General features: G+C 37.1%; 2 protein-coding genes across 5 annotated transcripts in view; both read right to left on the bottom strand.

Annotated features, from left to right (window-relative positions):
• The window catches only part of dnah7 (dynein, axonemal, heavy chain 7), a 73,282-nt gene extending 64,938 nt beyond the window's left edge, over positions 1 to 8,344 (bottom strand). For all 4 annotated transcript variants that reach the window (XM_005736900.2, XM_013911779.1, XM_013911778.1 and 1 more), the window contains exons 1-16: positions 8,149 to 8,344; positions 7,146 to 7,242; positions 6,847 to 7,027; positions 5,997 to 6,087; positions 5,080 to 5,260; positions 4,750 to 4,822; positions 4,478 to 4,603; positions 4,053 to 4,172; positions 3,254 to 3,437; positions 2,957 to 3,136; positions 2,603 to 2,875; positions 2,213 to 2,340; positions 1,782 to 1,860; positions 1,267 to 1,491; positions 1,029 to 1,175; positions 642 to 821 (exon numbers count right to left, since the gene is read on the bottom strand). In XM_005736900.2, the coding sequence (XP_005736957.2) occupies positions 642 to 821; positions 1,029 to 1,175; positions 1,267 to 1,491; positions 1,782 to 1,860; positions 2,213 to 2,340; positions 2,603 to 2,875; positions 2,957 to 3,136; positions 3,254 to 3,437; positions 4,053 to 4,172; positions 4,478 to 4,603; positions 4,750 to 4,822; positions 5,080 to 5,260; positions 5,997 to 6,087; positions 6,847 to 7,027; positions 7,146 to 7,242; positions 8,149 to 8,217 (2,334 nt within the window). In that variant the 5' untranslated portion in view covers positions 8,218 to 8,344. The remainder of the gene's footprint in view (positions 1 to 641; positions 822 to 1,028; positions 1,176 to 1,266; positions 1,492 to 1,781; positions 1,861 to 2,212; positions 2,341 to 2,602; positions 2,876 to 2,956; positions 3,137 to 3,253; positions 3,438 to 4,052; positions 4,173 to 4,477; positions 4,604 to 4,749; positions 4,823 to 5,079; positions 5,261 to 5,996; positions 6,088 to 6,846; positions 7,028 to 7,145; positions 7,243 to 8,148) is intronic.
• Positions 8,345 to 9,370: 1,026 nt separating this feature from the next.
• The window catches only part of LOC102194750 (extended synaptotagmin-3-like), a 16,031-nt gene continuing 2,984 nt past the window's right edge, over positions 9,371 to 22,417 (bottom strand). Inside the window, exons 4-24 of the mRNA XM_005736901.1 lie at positions 20,477 to 20,611; positions 19,239 to 19,315; positions 19,067 to 19,136; positions 18,893 to 18,982; positions 18,752 to 18,807; positions 18,539 to 18,659; positions 18,162 to 18,338; positions 17,875 to 17,957; positions 17,593 to 17,641; positions 16,450 to 16,539; positions 16,247 to 16,309; positions 16,121 to 16,165; positions 14,180 to 14,251; positions 13,462 to 13,548; positions 13,018 to 13,167; positions 12,536 to 12,882; positions 12,303 to 12,401; positions 12,067 to 12,198; positions 11,830 to 11,935; positions 11,216 to 11,265; positions 9,371 to 9,789 (exon numbers count right to left, since the gene is read on the bottom strand). Coding sequence (XP_005736958.1) covers positions 9,750 to 9,789; positions 11,216 to 11,265; positions 11,830 to 11,935; positions 12,067 to 12,198; positions 12,303 to 12,401; positions 12,536 to 12,882; positions 13,018 to 13,167; positions 13,462 to 13,548; positions 14,180 to 14,251; positions 16,121 to 16,165; positions 16,247 to 16,309; positions 16,450 to 16,539; positions 17,593 to 17,641; positions 17,875 to 17,957; positions 18,162 to 18,338; positions 18,539 to 18,659; positions 18,752 to 18,807; positions 18,893 to 18,982; positions 19,067 to 19,136; positions 19,239 to 19,315; positions 20,477 to 20,611 — 2,139 coding nt within the window. The 3' untranslated portion in view covers positions 9,371 to 9,749. The remainder of the gene's footprint in view (positions 9,790 to 11,215; positions 11,266 to 11,829; positions 11,936 to 12,066; positions 12,199 to 12,302; positions 12,402 to 12,535; positions 12,883 to 13,017; positions 13,168 to 13,461; positions 13,549 to 14,179; positions 14,252 to 16,120; positions 16,166 to 16,246; positions 16,310 to 16,449; positions 16,540 to 17,592; positions 17,642 to 17,874; positions 17,958 to 18,161; positions 18,339 to 18,538; positions 18,660 to 18,751; positions 18,808 to 18,892; positions 18,983 to 19,066; positions 19,137 to 19,238; positions 19,316 to 20,476; positions 20,612 to 22,417) is intronic.

Genomic DNA, 22,417 nt, shown 5'->3' on the forward strand with positions numbered 1-22,417 from the left:
ATATATATATATAGTATGTGGAAGAGTGGCTGTAATATAAAAGGGAAATGGCAGTGCTAATAATACTAATACCATCAGAGTATAATAAAAAGTACCACATGCAGTGATGTCATTATGTAAATAAGGAGGCACAAACAGATAAAAATGCAGTCAAAAAAATCCATCAGCTCCTTCAAGGGCTTTAGTTATACAAAGAAAGTTGACTAAGTTCATTTGATTGTTTTTTTTTTTTACATTATATTCATGATTTAATCTTATTGCTTTCTTACTCAGTCTACTCTTACTCTGACCAACCACTTTCTTATTGAACTACCCAAGTTAGCTGTTTTGAATGTTCACAATACTACAAAATAAGCTCTGTGTTATTTATGCATTTATATTTGTTCAGTTTTTTTTTTTTTTTAATCTTCCCAGGGACTTGATAAAATGCACCATTCAACAAAAAAATAGAAATCTGAATCTTTATGACGGTCTGGATGCCCTTATTATACTACTGTTGGACCACTGAGGCTGTATATAAGACAGAGAATGTCGTTGTTATATGAATGAAAATCAGAAAATTAGAACTGAGCTCAACCTGTCACCTGAACTCCCCAGTCACTCCTGCATTGAATACAAAGTAATTTTTCTACTGCTTTTACCTTGTCTGGGTTCACACTGGTGAGGGGTCCATGCAGCCACTTCTCACGCTGTTTTATGAAATCAGTAGCTGTCTCATAGAGGCGCAGGAATAGTGTCAACTTTTCCTGCACCTTCTTCCGCTCTGGATATTGGGAAACAGACCAGCCAAAAGCCTCCTCGTCTAGATTTAAATCATTAATCTTTCCACAGAGGTAAGGATCAAAAGGTAAGAGTAGAAGTAAAATACAGAAATAAACAAAGACATGGAAAGAAAAGATAAAATAATGAGTAGATGCATAGTTGATTTATAAATAAGACATCAACACATAATACAGCCTGAGATAACGCCTGTGAACTAATGTACAGATATATATCTCTAGGCTTACAGGTAACAAGTTGTGATATACCTTTTCAGCAGCTAACTCCAGTTTGGTATTGAGGGCCTGAGCTTTTGTCAGGTACTTGCTGAGATTGGCTGTCTCACGAAAGGCCTTAAACTCCTCCACTTGTTTACTGTAGCTGTCCAGTTCTTGCAACAAGTGCTCACGGTACAACTGGAATGAGGGTAAGGAAAGATGTCCTTGTATTTTAGCCACCAGTATGTTTTCTCTACATTAAAATACACTGAAACAGAAAAATACAGACCTTAAGCCCACTCTGATATTGTTCCGTCATTTTGCTAACTATCTGCTGGTGTTCCTCAAAGATGGATGGCATACGTTTAAACCACTGGATTGTCTTTGTATTGAGCTTCATATCCAGTGTTGACAGGGTGGCAAACTCCACCAGGAAACACAACTGCGTGGCAGAGTCTGCTAGTCTTTGTTGCAAAAGAGGCATCTCTGTGGTCTCCACCTTTTTAATATAAGCCTGGATAAGAAAAAAAAAAAGTCATTTATATCTTAAAAAAAAAATGTACAGCAACCATACTAAGGTACTTCATAAGTGTGAAGGAATGCAAGACCTTCCAGGCTTTCTGTAGCCTCAGCTGAGGGCCTACTACCAAAAACACTCAAAACCACAAGAAAAGAAATAAAAGACAAAGTTTACTGACTGGTGTTAAGTGCACACCATAACTGTTTTGTGAACAATCTGTAAAGGACAATTGTGCATGGCATAATGCAACAAGCCTGGTGTGTGTGATTTTTTGGTGCAGTCACCTTAAGTTCCATCAGCTTTTGAGTATCTGGCGGTGTGCTCAGTGCCTTCTCTGAAATCTGCTCAAATTCATGACAGAGCCTGTGAGAGGAAGAATGGCATTAATTCAGTGCTGTATACGGAGGATTTCACAGATTTACAATCTTATTATGGCACCGCTTGGCAATAGAGAACACCACAGAGTAGCTAACATGGGGCCGAAAATCACAAAGAGCACTAAACGACATCCCTTATGACTTTCACACAGTGTATTCTTTTAGAGTGACCAGCTCTTAAGCTTCCCTATGCATATTTCAGTAATATCTGCCAAACAGAAGCTGCTTAATCCCTCTCAGCTTTTTTTAATGATAACTTCCTTCAGATGTATTGGTGAACTATGCTGATGTAGAGAGAAAACACTCTTGCTGAGAATAAAAAAAGAGAACCAACTAACTTCTTGTTGGCTTTCTGATGGTCATCTAGCATCCGTGTAACCAGTTTCTGCTGTATGTCCCGTGCACGCTTGACAAGAGACTGGATGAGCTTATAGGACTGGACCTCAAACATGCCAAGTCGTACCACCTAAAATTCATGGTATAAATAAGTGACACAGTTAACACAATTTAAGAAATGATGCAAGAGCTTTTAAATAAGCCCAGTCAAAGAAACACAGATTTAAGAATTAGATTATTAGATTATTAGTTTTAAGCTTTCCCATTGTTTAGCTTTTTTGATTTGACACTATTTCAGCAAAATATATATCAGTATAACTGGAAGGAAACATGAAATGTTACAGAGTAAGTTATGGGACCTTGGTTTAGGGATTTTTTTTTAATGCATTTACCTTGGAAGGCATATACCGGATCTCATCGATAAGCTTCTGGTAGTATAGCACCTGCACCATAAATTCCTGGAAAGAGTGCTGGTCACGGAGGACCTGCTCCACATCTTTTTCCGCCTGCCTCGATACCAGTGTGGCATATTTATCATACTTGTGGATGTACTCCTTGGGCCTGACACACTCAGCCCAGAATACCCTGCGTACCTCCTCCTGGTGGGCATGAAGGACCTCTGGAAGGATGATGGGCTTCAGGGTACTTCCAAACTGTGAGCTTGGCTGGAGAAAAGCAAAGTAAGGTATAAAAATCAGGGGGAAGCGTGCTATTAAACAGGGCTGTATATAGAGTTGTCTCCTTACCCAGTCAGAGTACAGTTTGGTTTCCACACGAGGTATCACACTGACAGATCTGAGCATGAACTCGTACACATTTAGGAAGGCCTCCTCATATATTTTGAGGTTGGGCTCAAACTTGATCTCCCTGTCCTCCAAGATCAGATGCAGAACAAAGCCTGAGTGCTCACTGGCTCGTTCTGAACGCTAGGTGTCCAAATTAAAATGATACCAAAAAAAAAAAAAAAAAAAAAGTGTTCACCCTCTCATAAAATATAAGCAAAATATATTTAAATCCCTTTAGCTTACTCAGTTTCTTCTTACCGGATCTTGTGAAATTAAGTGTGTATAGTCGATGATTGAATCTGTTAGAAGATTCTGCAGTTGGGAAGTCATCAGCGCAGCCACACAGTTGAAAAAAGATTCTAGTTTGGTCATGTTGCTTTTGAAAGGCACCAGTTCACGCTTGCACCCTTGGTGGTAAATGTTCTGTACTTCAAGGAGCCAACTAGGGCAAAAAGAAACACAACAACAGCTTCAGGATTACATTACGTTAATGAGAACCACACATGTCGATACCCGACAGTCTAACTGACCACTCAAAGCACTTTAAATACAAGCCACATTGATACAGCACTTTATTCTATTCACCTTAAGCATTTTATCTACCCTGGCCTATTTAGAATGAACTGTTAATCTAACATGTATGTCTTCTGACTGTGAGACGAAGGTGAAGACCCCTACAGGCCATAGGGGGAACATGAAAATTCCACACAGACGGGCCTCAGTCAAGCTTTGAACAGGGAAACTTTTTCCTGTGACCATGCCAACGACTCCACCACCATACCTAAATGCATAGGCAAAGGACTTTTGGGATAGTCTGCTGTGGCCTTTGTGAGTGGAACCTTCTAGCCATTGGTTCAACTGTGACTTATAAAGTCTGCAAAAAATGACTCAAAAATAAGTAATGGAGGGTTTTAAAATACTGAGTCAGCTCAGATTTAAATCCTAATGAAATGAGGTGGGTGGATTTGAAACAGGCAGTACATGAAATAAGTCATTAAACATCTTACAACCAAATGCGTTTCAAACCGAAAACAGTGGAATTTCAAAGCAGACTTACTCTTGGAGGAGGACTCCTCTGGCACTGTCAACATGTCGAGCGACAATCTGCTGAAACTCAGAAAGCTCTATGGACTCGTTTCTGCAGTGGAACTCCTCTACATCTATCAGCCGGAGATTTCTGTAACCAGATAGCCAAGCAGGGCAAACAAGACTCTTCTACATTGATCATTTGTTTTTTGATCATTTGTGACATGGTGCAATGTTTCAATGCCACAAATTTTCAAAAAGCAGAGAGAGATCTATATTTTACACCATCAATTATTACATAACAGCTTCCAAATACCAGTAACAACAGTCTATTTTCAGCATACTGGACTTGTGACTAAATTAAATATTCATTTGTAATTTAAAAGTTTCTAAATTAGAAAATATTTTATTTTAACCAAATTAATTTGAAGCTATCATGTTTCCAACCATACTCACTTGAAGGAGAAATGCCAAAGGTAGAGTATTTTCAGCACAGTGGGGTTGACAGAGTAAAGCTTTTCACCAATCCTCTTGCGTGCATGGACAAAAGACTTGTTCCATGGTTTTGGCACCTTTTCCACTCTGACAGTAAACAATAAAGGGCCAGTAAGGAAAAAAACTATTTTCCACAAGCCTTTACACAATTAGAACATTTTGTTTAGTCTTGTAGTTACTGCTTATGAATATTAGCAGAGGTTTTTAATGCAATAAATATCCTGCAGACTTACTCTAGTCTGTGAGGGGGCAGATCTTTTTCTTTCTCTTTGTCACTTTCCTTTGATTCTCTGAATGTATATTTCACTGCAATTACACACACACACACACACACACACACACACACACACACACACACACACACACACACACACACACACACACACACACACACTGAAACCACTTTATTCTTATTATTACTAAACTCTTCAGGTTTTGTGTTAACCCAACATATTAACCCAATAAAAAAAGACTATAAATTAGTTTTGGATTTCATAAACAATTCTCAGAATGATTTGCGGATTAAAAGTATATATATATATTAAGTATATATGAATAAATACAGATTGCTGTCTTGATGCTGTGCAAATAGTCTTCCTTGATCTCATCAACCAGCAGTTCCAGTGACGCGCTGTGGCGCCTCAGGTTTGGGGAGACCCTTTTCATAATGCTCTCCACCCAAGATTCCTCCAGAGGTGACACGTGGTCCAGGTCTATACCATTCTCAATGTAGTAGTTATATCTCTGACAGGACAAAAAAAAGCCAAAAAATAGTTGATAAAATTATCCATCTATATCCAGTGAATCACTCTGCACCTATATGCAACTCAAAGATATGATTCAACATGTGAATATCCCATTTTTACTGGGCACACACATTTTTCTTTGTGCGTGCTTTCTGAATGACCTGCAATATATTCTTAGTATATTACTTGTTTTCATTTATTTAAGGTGCACCACTATGGAAGTTCAAATTAATGTGTTTTTACTTCTTGCATTTACTATACTACCAAATCAAAATGCATGTTTAAGTAAAGGAAATCATTCACAGTAAATAAAAAAATCCTGCAGTTACCAACTGCAAGCACTTAACTGAGAAAACATGGTTAATATATTGTATAAAGATTTTCAAAAAGAACTGATCAAAACCACAACCGAGATGATATCGAAGTAAACAAGAAAAATTGAAGAAAAAAGTCATCTTTACAAATTCCCTGTAGGATTTGGTTTACCATTATGTTTCCAGTAAACTTGTTACATAAATGATCTCTAAACCTGAATCCTTTATCTGTGCATTAAAATCTATGCATGGGTGTCAGTGTAAGGGAAGCTGGGACTACATCACCATACTGCAAACATTTGGATGGGGATTTTTGTTTCTGTTACAGAATTGTTACACTTCAGGTCCAACATCTTGTTAATGAGGATATACACAATAAAAAAAAAGTGACCGACCATGAAGCACACAGTTCAATTTTACCATTTCACAGTCTCTACTTGTTGGTGTTTTGCCATCCTCCTGCTCCTCCTCTTCCTCCTCTTCCTCCTCCTCCTCCTCCTCTTCCTGCCGGCTAAGTCAGAAAATGCAAATAAGAGTAAAAACAGATGCCACTTTATCATATTAAACAGTATTTCCATATATTAAACACATTAAAGCCGCAATACTTTAATCTCAGTTATGGTTTGTAGTAAAAAATTGCTTTTGAAAAAGTTTTCTGATTATACTTTATAGTAAGAACATAAAATGTATATTCAATATTAATGCAAAAACCATCCATAAATGTGTGGTGAAGTGGTTAGTCAGAGCCCTTCCATGCTGCCAAAGCATACAGCACATGTCAAACTCAAAGCCCGGTGTCAGCATGCAGCATTTTTCCATGCTGGACAACCAAACCAGTAATATGTTTTTTTTCAGGCCCACAAAAAAGCAACTTTAATTACTTTACATACTGCTAGAAGCTTAGCATAATTTAGATATCATATTTCAATTAGAAATAAAGCATCTAAGGTTTTAAAATAATGCAGTGGAGTAAAAGCTGTGCTTTCACTTGCAGGCTACCCTCACTGCTGCTAGAAAGAGACAGACTGGCTGCTCTCAGCCTTCTGCAAAAGTTAAAAGAAATCTGACATAAAGATCCGTCCATTTAGCAGTTTATTTAATGTTTATTTTAGCTGCTTTTTAGTTTGAATTAGTGTATTACTGTGAAAGAAATCACCATTCACTGGGAGGAGATAAACATGCTTTACTTTATATTTTAAACAGATTGATATCTGTACTATAACAGACAAATAAGTACTTATAAAGGACCAGAAATAAACAGTGAACTCACCATATAAATTTAACCAGGTTTTTTCTGAGATTCAGGTTTTTTCGATTGATGCTTTTGCGGATTCTGCTGCGACGCTTGGAGGTCCAACGGATCTGCATCCACATTCTGTCCTCAAACTGACTCTGAGGTCTGCCATGGCTTTGAAAGGCCCTGCTGCCTGCCTCATCATTTAACTCATCTCCTACAGCACAGAAACAGTTCAGGAAGGTAAACTGTAAAGCTACAAAAAAACAAAACTGCTGGCATAAAACCATCCAAGAAAAGAGGCAACAACTCAAAACCTAGAGGAATGAACACACGTTTTGAAGCTGTTTCAGTCCCATCAGGTTTCTGTGTGATTAGAGGAAACAGCGAAAATGACGGTCTTGCTTCCATCCAGGGCTGCTTTCTGAGGACCTGGGCAGTGGAGAGAGGTTATTGGAGTTATCAAAAACTAAAATAAATTAGAAATTGAGATAATTGCTGAGTTAACAGAAATACAAGACTTCAGAAAAATAAAAACAAACTCTAAAAAAATTAAATACACAGCCATATGAAATAAAGTCTCCTCAGGACTCGAAGCAGTCCCTTTAAAAAAAAAAAAGCACACCCCAGAAGCACATTTAACAGCAATAATGTGAAGTAACAGTAAGGGTTTTCTGCATGGCTTTCAGTCTCTCACATCATTGTGGAGTAATTATGGTCCACTCAACTTTTCACAGTTGGTTCTGCTTAGCAAGGTCTGAGACCAGTCATTTATGCACACCTCTTTTTAAAGATCCAACAAAAGCACTTCAGTGGGTTGAGGTTTGAATTTTGAGTGGGCCATTGCAGAGCCTGGATTCTTTTTTTTTCAGCCGCTCTGTTAGAGGTTTACTGGTGTGCATCAGATCACTGTCCTGTTGTAAGACCTAATACCAGCCAAGCTTTAACTGTTAATAATAATAATAATAATAATAATAACAATAATAATAATGACCTCTGACATTTGACTCCAGAATACTGGAATCTATTATGGTACAACAGAGAGGAGTTCAAGGTAAGTCCCCCTCCGCCCTCCCCTGAAAACAAATAAGACTAAGCTAACCTAAAAGAAAGCAGGCATACACATACACCTGAAAATAAGTAAGTGAATAAATAAAACAATTAACTTTAATAATTTGCTATAACAACCAGGGTTAAGCTTTCATTTGTCTTCTTTACACACATAGGCTGGACTTCACGTCCGCAGTGCGCTAACACCGGCTTCCTAACTTTTTTGTTGCGGTCAGTTAGCAGCACAGAAACACAGACGATATTCGAGTTCAGGTATTCTGAACTTACCTGTGCTGGACTCAGTGGCAAAAGTGAGCGACTACCTGTGATAGTTCTTCTTTTCTTCGCTAAACTCATATTCGTGCCAAAGTAACCATAAAACCACCGCTAAACTCTTTACCGAAGCTCTGTGCCGTTGCTAGGGCAGTTGCCAAGTGATTAACGGTGACCTCGCGTAAACACCTGTGGACAACAGGAAGACCCGCGCGCGTGGACGTTTGGGTAGAACAGCAACAAAAATCTAAAGCTTCATATTTAAAATAATTGACGTTTTATTTGCTTTTCTCTGGAGTTTTTGTGTCTGTCATGAACACTGTTTCTGTGTTTCGCGTTATGTCGTGAAAGTCCTCGCGGGTCTGTTAGACTTTAATCTCCCCTGGCAACATCAATGTTTAGGTGAGCGAGTCCTTTCATTGTGTGGCACGTGGTGGTACTGCCCCCTTTCCGATACGGCGCTGAGAAGTGGAAAACAGAGAAACTAAGAGCAATAAGAAAAGCAATAAAAACAAAACCGTGTTTAATAAAGATGCACTTCATATGTTCTATATAATACTGTATACTTTCCCATAAACTTTTTTTTTTAGCTTACGCTCCTTGTAATTATACTTCATAGGTTTCATTTCAGCATTCTTTGAGATATTTCTATCTTATAATAACTGAATATAGAAAAAAAACATTCCTGCACAGTCACTGTGCCTGCATATACCTATTCTTATTTCCTCAATACATTCAAAGAATGAATGATGTTGTAAAATAAAGATACACAAAGAAAGATCAAGATGAAGAAATCTGTTATGATCATACACTTATTGAAATTATTCCAAATACACCATGTGTTTATTGGATGATGTTTATTTGCCATAAATATTAGTAAAAATAAAAGTCACTTTAAACATCAACTCAAAAACAACAACCTGACACTGGTTCTGTGCTCAATAATTAATACAAAACATTAAACTTTTAGTCAAGACAACGTCTTTACCATCCCACCATCAATGTTTGACAGTCTAATAATAGAGTCACTCTGATATTCTGATGCCTGTTGAAACCAATTTACCAAATACCAACTGAGCTATGAACTATTCAACTGACAACTGAAGCTATTCATAAAGGCTATGAGTGAGTTTTTAAAATAGATTAATGTAGCTGGTCTGAGGTCTTTAGGTTTAAAATGCATACTGTACTTCTCCCTATATCGGTAACTGACATGTAAAATATTTTATGTATGAGTTTGTGCATTTCAGTGTTTATCAAAGTGTGTAAACATTTTTTGCCCTGTATTGACTCATCTACACATTTCTTTTATTCCCCTCAGTATATTGCATAAAAACTATTTACACAAAATTACAAAGGTAGCTTTGGCTCGGATAAAACATTAAAAATACAGACACTGCCTTGTTTCTGTAGAGAAACGAATATTTTTCTAATGCCTAGAAATTATATTATTAACAACCACTGGTTTTTATCCAGAAAACATGTGGAAACAAGAGAATCAGAATGCTCTCAGGTTTATTCTATTCCGAGTAAGATCTTCAGTAGGACTGTCTGGAAACCAGACTGACTTCTTATATCAGATCACAGCACACAGAAGTATTTCTCTGTTCCACTTCCTACATGGAGTTCCTCAGCCCAGGCAGAGTGAGATCATACCTTCAGAGAAAAGAAGCATGAAATGTTCATAAGATCATTAAGCATCAAATAAGCATGCATACTCTGCTTTTTTAGGGTCCATGCCCTACAACCAGATTTGGTCAACCAGTTCTTTACAAAACGTGTATTTGTTGCTGCAAGTTAAATGAGTTTTCCTGTTACTGGGTGGCTCTATTGCACAAAGTAATAAGAATTCATTTCCACTGAGATGTCAAGGAGGCTCGCAGAGTCACAGTCATGAAAAATTGATCTTGTTTCACTGGAATCAGACTTGTGAAATTTGAAAATGGACAAAATGGAGAAGTGCAGATAAAATAACAAATATGCAACTTCACCAGGAGTTCAGGTTGGAACCATTATTACGTAAGAACCATAGCATAACTGTTTCCAAATCATGTTTAACACTCGTCTTTTAAAAGCACACAAACATTTGCCATTTGAAGAGATCATCCTGTTTTAACAGGTATAGTTTATTATTGTTTTGCTGAAATATGCAAGGCCTTTCCTTGAAAAAGGCATCACCTGGACGAGAGCATAAGTTCCTCTAAAGCAGTGACAGTGACTTTCCAGATGTGTAAGCCCTTAGATTGCAAGTCTTTACTTGTTTTTTTTATATATATATTTGAATATTTTAATAACCTGTTGCCAAAAAAATTAGTTTCTTTTCAGTTTCACTTACTTTTCTATCCCTTTGTTGCCCTCTCCCAACTTTTCTGGACCATGTTACAGCTATGAAATTTGAAATAAGGTAATACTTTCTTGAAGGTTTCTCAGTTTAAACATTTCATATGTTTAAATTCTATATTCTATTATGGGTTTATATATATTTGCAAATCATTTTGAATTTTTATTTATGTTTTACACAGTTTCCTACCATTTTTGGAATTGTGATTGTTCTCTGTAATCTGACCACAAGTTTATCTGTACTTCAGCTAAATGAACTAAAACACAGAAACACAGAAACATTTGTCTTCTTATGCCTCACATTGTGTAATTGGTACAAAAACAATGTGAGACTTCCATAAAAGCAGCAAGGAAGTTCCAGGAAGTTATATAGAAAAAAGGAAACCAGTTAAAAAGTGCCCAGCAACAAAGGTGCAGGCAGATTTTATTACTGCTGGACAAAGCCGCTGTAGCTGTTTCCATTATTTGTGCTAAGTCAATGAGCTGCAGGCTTGAGCTTCATTTACCACCAGATAAGACAGAGGAATAGAGAACCATCAATCTTATCTAACTCTCAGCAAGAAAGTCAATATGTGAATTTTCCTCAAACTGTTCCTTTAATTAAGCTGGTCAGGGAGGATTTTCTTTACAAACTGATGACCGCAAGACAATAAAAGAAGGAAGTATTGATACTTAAAGTCAGCACATTCACATTCAGTGTCACATAAATCTAATTGTAATAAGAGAAAACTGGCCCCCTTACCACGCTGTGACGCCTTTGACTAGATCGATTTCTGATAAATCTATTATTACCTGCAGAAAGAAGCAGAACTGCCATCAGTTGTCTGGAGCAAGCTGCAAAAGTGTGATAGTGAAAGCAGCTAGGATTTCAATTTATGCCACATATGAAGAAAATAAAATAAATATTTAAACCACAATGAAGAAAAGTAGGAAAATGAGAGGTCGCATATTTGTCTGAAGAATGAGTAAACACATAAAGCAGTTTAGCTGAGTTAGAGAGATTTAAGCTTTTAAGGCTTTGAAGCTTGTGACAGGAAGAAAAATGCAGAATTTACCAGGAGCAGCATGAGTGTTATTAGCACAAAAAATATTGCTTATTTTTGTTACAATTGTTATGATAGCAGTACTTGTTATTTAAAAATATTTAAAAAATAGTTTTCAAGTTATATTTTCATAAACCATGCAATATATGTTTAGGATTTTTTTTTAATAAAAAGCAAATGTCAGCATAAATATGTATAAGAAAAAAAATGTACATGTATAAATATTGTTCCATATATAGTTTTATATTTTTTTATATATTTTAAGACATCAATACCAAATGAGTAGTTCAGCTTCAAAATGAGCTTAACATACCGAACCTATGTCCTTTCTCTCTTGAGAGACTAAAATGCTGTTGTTTTTCACAGACACATCCAACTTCCTAGCTTGTGCTTCTTGAAGTAACACATCAAACTCAAACCTGTGATGAAAGCAGGTAAAGAAAGTGACACCATCTCAGTGTCTGCTTTAAAGACACACAAACTACAAAGTATAAAAATATAAATTATTCCTTTACAACAAACAAATGGTGAATGAGCGTATTAGACTTACTTTTCATTGAAGACGGGATTGATCATCCTCTTCTTGACATGCGTCTTCTTACGATGCTTCCAGGTTTGGTCGGGGAGGAGATACAGGCGGACATAAGAGTCTGTGCCGTGCTCACTGCAGGGCAACAAGTTCCTGTGTGGGAGAGGCCACGGTATTTAGGAGAACTGTTTCTGTATATTTTAATCTAAGCCTTTTAATAACTTAAATGGTAATGAGGACAGATTTTTGTGACATACCTGCATCTGATTATAAAGACTATAAGCTTATGTTTCAGGGTTGCATAGCGTACATTTAGCTCAATCTCTCCAAATGAACCCTGATGATTCCTAATGGCTCTAAAGAGAAAAAATTGCAAAGGTCAGTTTCATTTTTATACTTTTTTTGAAAATGCAGCATCCAGCTCAGTTCAGGATATCTTTGGAAAGGTTAGAAGTTGACATTAAAGGACACGCAGAGAACAAAGTCTCACTCTGGAAATAAGAATTCATCCGAGGGGTCAAAACTGGATGAAGTGATGGAGTTCTGCGACAGCAGGCTGTGAGAGGTCAGCCGGCGCACAATCGCAGATGATTTCCTTTTCTTAGATGCCTGGAAGGAGCCACGGCCTTGAGCTAAATAACCTTGATTTGGTGAAGCTGTCTCTTGGTTCGGAGTTGAGGGACCAGGGGTATTGTTGGAGGAAACTGTGTGAGAGGAAGATGGAGCATCGGAGGGACTGGAGACTGAGGTATTCCCTGCTTTTCTGGCCTGTTGCTGTTTGACTTCTGAAGAAGGATTGATGAAAGTCTCGGGTGGAGGCTCTTCCAAATTAAGAATCTGTGTGAGATAAAAGACATGAGCAATGCTACTTATGACAGAGGTGAATAAGACAATGAGAAAACCAACAGAGAACATTTGCTTTGTACAGGAAGACAGATGGGTGTGTGTGTGTGTGTGTGTGTGCTTGCCCACCCTGAGCGTGGCCTTGAGTTTGATCTGACTGTTTGCTCCAGAGTGCTCTAGCAGGAAGTACTGGTCTAGAGTCAGGTCCAAGGTGTTGAGGAGGCGACTAAGGGGCAAGTTGAGAACACCGAGGTGATTCTTCTTCTCAGGCTCTTTGACCTGAACCACATGAAAAAAAAAAATATTTAAAAAAACACAAATTACATTAACCTCATGAAGAGATCAGATAGACTGAAAGAGGTCTGGGTTCAGAATATGCTTCAGAATCATTTGTGTCAATTGTAGTAAAAGTTTCATTCTGAGTCAAAATTGGACAATTAAATGGGAACATGATAAATATAGCACTATATATTTTTTTTTTATTAGCAGCAGTGATTGTAGTCAAGTTTTTAAAAACAATACTTTCCAAATGGTTGTTTTTGACAGCAATTTGTTCTGGATTAAAAAACAAACCTGAACAAAGAGCTGCTGCGTGTTGACGTCACGCACAAAGAAGGTGAAGCCCTCCTCCCACACCGGGTCTTTGGAAGCATACACAACCTGGAGAAACAGTGCATCAGTAGTAATTCAAGTTATTCACTGCAAAAAGATGACACAGTTACTGTGCTTTGCGTTTGTAACTGCAGTATTTTTTTCGACGGACTTTATAATAGTTTCACTGATCTAGAGTCAAAATGCTTCCAGATAAAATGCAGTCAAAATGTATTTATTTTGGATCACTAAACCTAAAAATGTTGCTTAAAAATGTTGGTAGGTAAGTGACACACGTTCTTATTTGAAACCAGAAATGACAAAAATTGATTTTAAGACTTGAATTTTGCCAAAAATGCAGGTAGGTGCTCATTTTCAGATGGGTTCTCATCCCAAACTATTCTTCAGTTTTATTGAATTTAGGCTTTTATCAAATTTCAAATGAATTGATATCTCCATTTGATCTGTAGACCTCTAGTCTGACCTCAGTTTTGATCTTCCTGGTAGCGGAAATGGTCTAAAATCTGTAAATATCATAAAAGTGATCTTTTTCATTCATAACAAATTGTAACTTAATGAAAAAAGGTGAAGCATTACCATTTAAAGCAAGTGCCCATACAGCGATAATGACAGCTTTAATGATCATATTTGATATCATAGGGGAAAGTTATGTGTTTTTATGGTAAAGTGAGAGCAATACCTTGCTTTTCTGAACATTGCTGTCAATGGAAAATTCAACAAAGCTGTTGGGAAAGGCTGCTCTCTTTGTGATCTGAAAACAAAGCAAAACAATGACCTGGTCAGAACATCCATAGAGCTCTATTCCAATTCCAATACGGTTATGTGGATCTGTTCCTTTCAGTCAGTGTCAATATAAAAAAACAAATAACCTGCCTTATAATTGTAAACCTCTGCAAACCAGGTTAGGTAGCAGTTTACATCTGTTCCATATTTTTTTTTCTGTTTTTTGTGTGAATTTTGTCATAATTATGTGATGAATTCTGTGTGCTTTGTGAGATCTCCGTGAGCTTTTTCCTATAACCGGGTGAATATTTTGGATTTTTATATTGACTTTAAATGTGTTTTGAAGAACTAGTTTATCTGGTTGTTTATACTCATATTTTAAATGTAGTTGATTCTGCAGGAAATCGACGTTCAAATTTTTGGTAAGACCAAGACCAAGTCCCATGTAATTAAATGGAATTTCACAGAATTTTATTTGAAATTACTGTGTAATTATATTTACCCACAAATCCTTAAAGGTAGGCACAAAAGGGAGGTAACAAGTCAGCTTTTTTTACAGGAAACAAAGAATAATTATAGTAAATGTGATTGCTGCATAACCAATTGTAAGCAGTGTTTAATTAATACAGTGACCAAGGAATCCTGCGATCACTCAAGATGAAGTCCTCATTAGGAGAATGGTTCACGGTGTCTCTATGGATTTGTAAATGTCATTTATCAAATGTATGTATGAGTTTGAGTGGGATTATATAAACATATAATTGCAACTACCGTACTTTACTATTTAATTTTTCACCTGGATTCTCTGGTAGCATTCTTATGACACTCCTTTCATAAAAATATTATTTGGCTTGTACAAAACCAAAATTGGGAGTCTTCCAACAATAAACTGCAACGTTCTTTATTCAACTCTGTAATAAACCACACCACCAACTAAGACGAGGAAGAAGAAAAACATTTATGCTGACAATCATTACTGAAGCAGAAAAAAATACTAATGGCCAACCTGCATCTTTACACTTCCAAATAATGATGCATAAAGATAAGAAATTAAGTTTTCAGTTTATTTTTATCCTGCATTTTCACATTATAACCAGCAGAGGACAGTACTAATGAAATTAGGAAACCTTGAATTGAGAAAAGAGTAAAAGAGTTTTGTTATTTAAAAAAAAAAACCTTAATAATTCTACCAGTTGGTTTATAATTATCTAAAATACCAGATGAATGGAATTCATATCAATTATGAAATCTGTGAAAGTAGAACCTTAATTTTTTTTTAAAAAAAAGTCTGTTTCCTCCATGTTCTAAGTTTCCTTCCTGCATGTTTCTTAAGGCTGGGAAATTTAATCTGAACATGTCTCGGTTCAAGGAGTTAGATGAAGAGCAGCTGGCAATAACAGGCATATACAATTACAGGCATGCGCCAGACAAACTGGAAAGACCACCTCTGAACACGCACAGGCACATCTAGAACAGCTACAGAAAGCAGATGACCTGACTGATATGGTGTTTTGGCATCAATACACAAAAGCACTATCAGCTGCAGGACACTGAAATGAAGTAAATAAAAGTAAAACAAAGCTTTTGTTTCAATATGCTCATCTATTATTGTAAAAGAAAACATACTCTCACTGGCAAACTCAATAAGCTTTGGGCTCCCAATAACCCCCAAAATCACGGATATTTTTATAAACATGTTTAGGACAGAAAGACATAAGGGTCCTCAATGTGATCAAAACAAGTGATAGTGAAGGACTTGCTTTGCCATCTCTATTATTAGAGCTAATATTGCACGTTTGATCCAAATATCTGTATAAATTTGGCATTAAAACAAATTGCAACAAGAAAAACAAGGACACAGCCTGATGCATTAATGCTAGAAAAGCTGTCGTCTTACCTGCGCTTCTTTTGAGTTCTTCCTGAGCCTCTGGTGGTCTGAGGTCTGAGCAGGACAAAAATACAGCTGAGAACATTTGCATGACAACAACAAGAACAATACTACTTATCAACAGAAGATGCTTACCGGTAGATCTGTGGCATTGTCCAGATACACCGCAAGTATGGCACAGGCAAAGTTGTCATTGGACTGGGAGAAAATGTTGTGAGAGGAAAGAAATGTGATTTCCACAGCAGTTGGACACTGACACACATACAGCTGCTGCTTTTAGTTCAAAGTGAAATAAACAAATTCGAATGTTATGTTGAAGAAATAGTGGGCTGCTGTACCTCCTGCAGTAGGCTGGTGTCAGTCTGAAGGGAAAACCACTGGAGCTTAAGATGAACTTCACCGTGTGGCACATCCTCCAAAGGAAACCACTGCAAGAGTAAGAGGATGTTTGAATGGCTTTAGTGCAAATAGAAAACCAGGAAAAATGGTAGCACATGCATTTTATATGAAACAGTGCACTGTGGTACAGAAATGTTGTGTTATGAAGATTAATCTATTGAATATTGATTTATTGATTAGCATTCAAATATCTCAGTGAATGCAGAAAAAAGATCTACCACAAAGTAAGAAAGCACGAGACAAGGCTAATCAAAAGGTATTGGCTGAAGCACATGCTTATTACGCCAACCAACAGAAGATCTTTTAGCATGCAGCTCATGTACATACGGCTCAAAGCAAAGAGTAAAACAAAACAAAGAAAACAAGAGTTTCAGTATTATTATTATTGCTCTTTTCACTCTTGATTTATATATTTTTCTAATACTCTATTTTTAAACATGTCTTTAAACAAGGGAAATGAACTCCACCGTTTTAAATCACTGTGATAACTATTCCACAGGTTAACTCCTCTAACAGAAGCACATCTCTGCTTTATGTTCGTCCTTATCTTGTTTTTTTTAAGAAATCTGTTCCCCTTAAGTCATATTGACTCTCTCTGACTTTAAGCAGCTTCTGGGTACTGTGGCAAAGCAAGTTGTTTTGTGCTTTATCTGTGCCATTTTATATTCAACTAAATTATAAAATTTCAGGGTATTCAGATTAATAAACAAAATGTTAGTTGGTGCTATATAGTTCGATTGATTTATAATTCTTATAGCTCTTTTTTGTAACTCGGAAATAGGAAGAGTATTTGTTTATATGCATTACCCCATGTCTCAAGACAATAAGTCATATGGAAGCAACAGAGAACAATAAAGTGTGTATAATGATTTCTTGTTCAGGACATGCTTTGTTTTGTAGAGAATAGCAATGGTTTTTGAAATGTTTGCTTTCACGTGGTTTATATGAGACTTCCAGCTAAGCTTATCATCAGTTATCACTCCAAGAAATTTATTTTCGTACACTCTTTCAGTTTCAATTCCATTAACCCTGATTTTAGATACATTTTTCATTTGTCAGCTCTTCAGGGTAAAAGATCTCACCTGATCCATTTGTTTCTCTCTCTTCACTTCTCCCAAATCGAGCTTATAGCTAAAGCAGACAGCCAATGTAAAATACAAATCACATTGTTAATGTCAATATTAGTTAGATTTTTTTATAAGCTCTTCATAGGTAAGAATCCACTGATGCCAGGAACTTTGAGAAGGGCTTTTCTTAGAAATTTACTGAGGCATAACTGACTCTGCAAGAGGACTGCAGCCTGCATGATGAGATAAGGAAAAGCCAAGAAAAACATCATCATAACTCAAAACTGTACGACATACCTTCCAAGGAAATCATCTTTATCTACATCTTCATCATACAGCTCCACTTCTAGCTCTTGGCCAGGAGCCTCGTGGACAACAAACTGCACAGATAAAAAAAGCGAGGAAGTTTTTAAAAGCACTAAGACGACAAGGTTACATGCAGAAAATGGAATATTAGATACTGATGCTGTACAACAATACAATGAAACAAGTAAAACCGAAGATGAGTGACACACCCAGCATTACAGGGTATGAATTACAGTCATGTGTTTGAATTTTGTGTGGGGGAGTTCGTGTTAGCCTACCTCATACACTTCATTCCATCTTGGATGTAGATTCTTTTTCACAGTCTTGCTTTTGAAGTGTATGTTGCCCACTCTGAGTGTGGCATAGGGGTCTGATTTGCCTTTCACTAAACCCATCACGTATGTGTCCATAGCCAGCAGGTCCCTGGCTTCCAGCAAGTGGACCCTCACCACCCCCTATGAGATAAAAACACAAGATTCATATGAATGATAGTGTCTTTGTATAGGTAACAAGTAAAGGTAAAAATAGGTTTAAAGAGCAAATAGTTAACATATTTTTTTAATCTTAAAATTCACTGTGCTTATAAAAAAATCCAAGTAGCTGCTGGTTATAAGGTGAAGCTAAATGTGTGAATTGGAAATGTGATGGTACTTACACGAGGAAGTGGAAACCTCATTTGGTCCATTTTGACCTGGTCTATGAGGGGAATACACATGCGGTTGGGCAACACTATAAAAGAAGCAATGATGTTCATGATGGTCTCCTCTGACAGTGAACTGTAAAGTGAAAGATGGAGTGAGACAAGCAAACATCAAAAATTCTGGATGAATCGGTAATAATAGGATTATTTTTTTAAAGATTCTCTGACCTAAAGGCGGGGCTGCTCAAAAGGTTTGTCATGCCAGTCCAGTTTATTTTTAATGTCTGAAAAAAAGAGCGCTTTAGATAATATTAAACACACAACTACACTTCTCACAACTCCACACTGAGAAAATCTGTGGCCACTTACAGGGCGGCGAATGAAGAAAAAAGTGACTCCTCCCACCAGCGGTGCTTGACCAATAAGAGGCTCTAAAATAACTCTCATCATCCCCTGGAACTGGAAGATTCAGTGAAAGTTTTACAAGAATAGTAAACATATGATACAGATGATGGAGAGAAAACAGGAAAATGAGATGCTCACTTTAAGGCCTTTCACACCAGCTGTCATTGCTGAGTTCATGTCAGCACGAATGTCCACATCACCGTCATAACTGCAGAGTAAACTGAGCTGGTCAGACATAAATGATGGCAAGAGAAAACATCCTGCACACGACTTAGAATGTAAAGTAAAAAAAAAAATGTGTTTGACCGACCTTATGTTCATGTCCAGAATCACTTCCCTATGTTCCACTTCATGTGTGTACGCTCTTATTCCAGTGATCTTGAGAGGCTGAAAATAAAGAAGCATTTAAAGAAAACCATTCAGCCACAACACATCACCTCCAACGCATTTCCAATGAATAAATGTCACTGGATATTAGGGTGGATTTCCAGGAGAACAAATACAAACTCGATTTAAAATGTAAATAAAAGCAAAATGCAAAATTTGCAAATCCCACAGACCTATAATTTATTCACAGTAGAACTGAGAAAATGGACCATTTTAAGAAAAAAAAACCTCATAGTTCATTTTGAACTCCATGTCTTAAAAAGGTTTGGAGCATCTTAGAAAGAGAGAGTTTCTAAGAAGTAATGATGGACTGCAAAAACATGGATTGCCTGCAGTAGAAGAACTTTCACCAACTAAAAACATCAGAAGCAGAAAGAAGAGTGGTAAACGTGACTGCATCCCAACTTTTCTGAGACGTGTTGCTGCTATCACATTCAAAATGAGCTAACATTTTTCTTTAAATTATATATTTTCTCACTTGAAATATTTGACATATTTTGTGTTCTGTTGTGAATGAAATACAGATTTATGAGATTTGCATTACGTTCTGTTTTTATTTCCATTACAGTCGCCCTGTAATGTGTAGGGAGATGAAGACCCGAGTGCAGACTGAACACGAGTCATTGATTAGATCGTTGACAGATTTCAGAAAAGAAGCAAAGAATAAGGTACCACAGTATAACTGAAAAGTTGCTGAAAAACAACAAACTTGGAAACATACTAGGGCTATGGAACACTGAGAAAGGTGAACAGAAGTGCTGACAAGGGGAGACAGAAACTATATATATATATATATATACATACACACACAGTGGAACGAAGCACGCTACAAGCAACCAACTCCCAAAATAAAGCAGGAAAAGCAAACCTTAACAGGGAAAACACACAAATGAACTCAATGAAGGAGACTCAACACAACAGGAAGTGACATTGAGGGAAGAACTAAACTCTAAAGCAACTGAGAACTAGGAACAAAACAAAATACACAGAACACAGAATGAATGAAGTAAATGTAAACACTAAATAAGCCAGGAATTAAATTAATAATTAAACTAACTTCAAAAACTTCAAAGTGCAAAAAGCTCAAAATGCTGGGTAGCAGCCACAGGATCATGACAGACCCAGTTCGTTTTCAGAACTGCACAAATCAAAGACACTTACAATGCGCCCAAAGTGGATTTTGGTAAAAGTAAAAGTTTTCAGTGAAGGACTGGAGAACCTGATGGACTGCTGGATGTTTTCTCTAAGTAGCTTCTCCATGTACGTCCCAAAAAAAGGCCACGCCTGCTTCAACACCTGACAACACATGACCAAAAAAACATGTGAACACTTGATTCAGAATAATTAACACTAAAAGGCTTAATGTATCAAATGCTTTGTTTAGCTTTCTAAAATTACAACTTAGTTGTAAAATGTTTTTGTTAGTAATTATTTAATATAGTTTGCACTTCCTGCAGTCTCCGTGTTGCTTTCAGCTAATCTATCTCTGACTTTGACCTTCTGTCCTCATGCTTTGCATCAAGGTGTAGGTTTTGTGTACTCTAGATCAGCAGGGCCTTAACCAGTTCGTGTTATAGAGGAATAACCGAATATCTTCTGGATTGTGTTTATTTTCAGCAGAATAGAAATCACAGTAATAGCTACAAAAGGTATATAAAGGCATAAAAGTTATCTAGCAGCACGGTGGCAGGGTGGATACCACTGTTGCCGCACAGCAAGAAGGTCCTGAGTTCAGTTCCTCCATCAGGCTGGGGTCATTCTGTGTGGAGTTGGCATGTTCTCCCCATGTTTGCGTGGGTTCCCTCCGGGTACTCTGGCTTTTTCCCATCGTCCAAAGACATGCAGCTTGTGGGGATAGGTTAATTGATTAATCTATATTGCCCATAGGTGTGAATGCAAATGGTTGTCTCTCTCTGTGTGTTAGTCCTGCGACAGACTGACGACCTGTCCAGGGGCGTACGCCGCCTCCCGCCCTATGACAGCTGGGATAGGATCCAGTGCTGCCTGCAACCCTGAAAAGGATAAGCGGAAGCGAATGGATGGACTATAAAAGGTATTATTAATGTCCTGTTGTGTGTATTGCCCAGCTGAATGTCTGACTGTGAGTGACTTTCCTTTGTTACGCTGGAGTTGATTTGCTAGGAATTTGCTTGATTTATTATTTTCTTTGAAATTGTTATTTCTAGGTTGTGTTCTTACATAAAATATTCTGTAATTCTCCCCATGGTTGTTGGCTTGGGTTTGTTATGTGTCTGTCTGTTAGTTTTTTAACTTTTCCTTCAATATCACATTCCAATTTTTGTCCTGTTTTTTCTTCTATAAGGAGCTTGCTTTTTCTGTTTAACAAAGTAAAAAAGGAGTTGTACAAAGAAAATCATTTGTTTCTATGAACTCTTTCTTTTTGTGTCAATTATGTCCATGAATAGAGACCGGGGTACAATTAAAATCTATAACATTTCCTGTATGAGGAGAACTTTTGTTTTGTTTCTGCCTGAAAACAAATACCACATACATTCCAAAAAACAAGTTGCTGCTTGTCTGTGTCACTGCATTCAGAATGCTGTGTTGGGTTGAGCACAGGTAACTGACTTGGCCATTGAAGAATATCCATTATTGCCCTGCGAAACTCTTACACTATACTTTGGGTAATTGTCCATTTGATTTTTTGCTCTGTGAATGATAGATCTACCTCTTTAAGAGTGTTCTTGGCCTGGTTAGATGCAGTGAAGTTTTTCTTAACCATGGAAACAATTGTGTTATAATGCACTTTAGTTGTCTTCTGTGGTCTTTCTTTGCTTTTGGTGTTGCTGAGCTGGCTAGGGCATTGAATCGTCGTAAGAATATACCAGATTGTTAATTTGGCTGCAGGTTTTTGCTCTTTCTGTCTCTCTCTTTCTCTGAAAGGTTTTTTTTTTGTTTTGTTTTAGTCTCATAAAGTCCTTATTCACATGCATCAGCATGTTTTAGGAACTCCCATAAGTTCATTAGGTGATCATAAACTCTGATCAGTTATCTGGTAGGAATGATTCCTGGGAATTGTGGATGGAAGGACAGATGACAGACACCTCATCACTGCACAAACTCATCTGCAAGGTGAGCTGA

The sequence above is a fragment of the Pundamilia nyererei genome, unplaced genomic scaffold (assembly GCF_000239375.1).
Source record: "Pundamilia nyererei isolate P.nyererei 1_Seehausen unplaced genomic scaffold, PunNye1.0 scaffold00071, whole genome shotgun sequence".
In the NCBI taxonomy this organism is placed as follows: Eukaryota; Metazoa; Chordata; class Actinopteri; order Cichliformes; family Cichlidae; genus Pundamilia; species Pundamilia nyererei.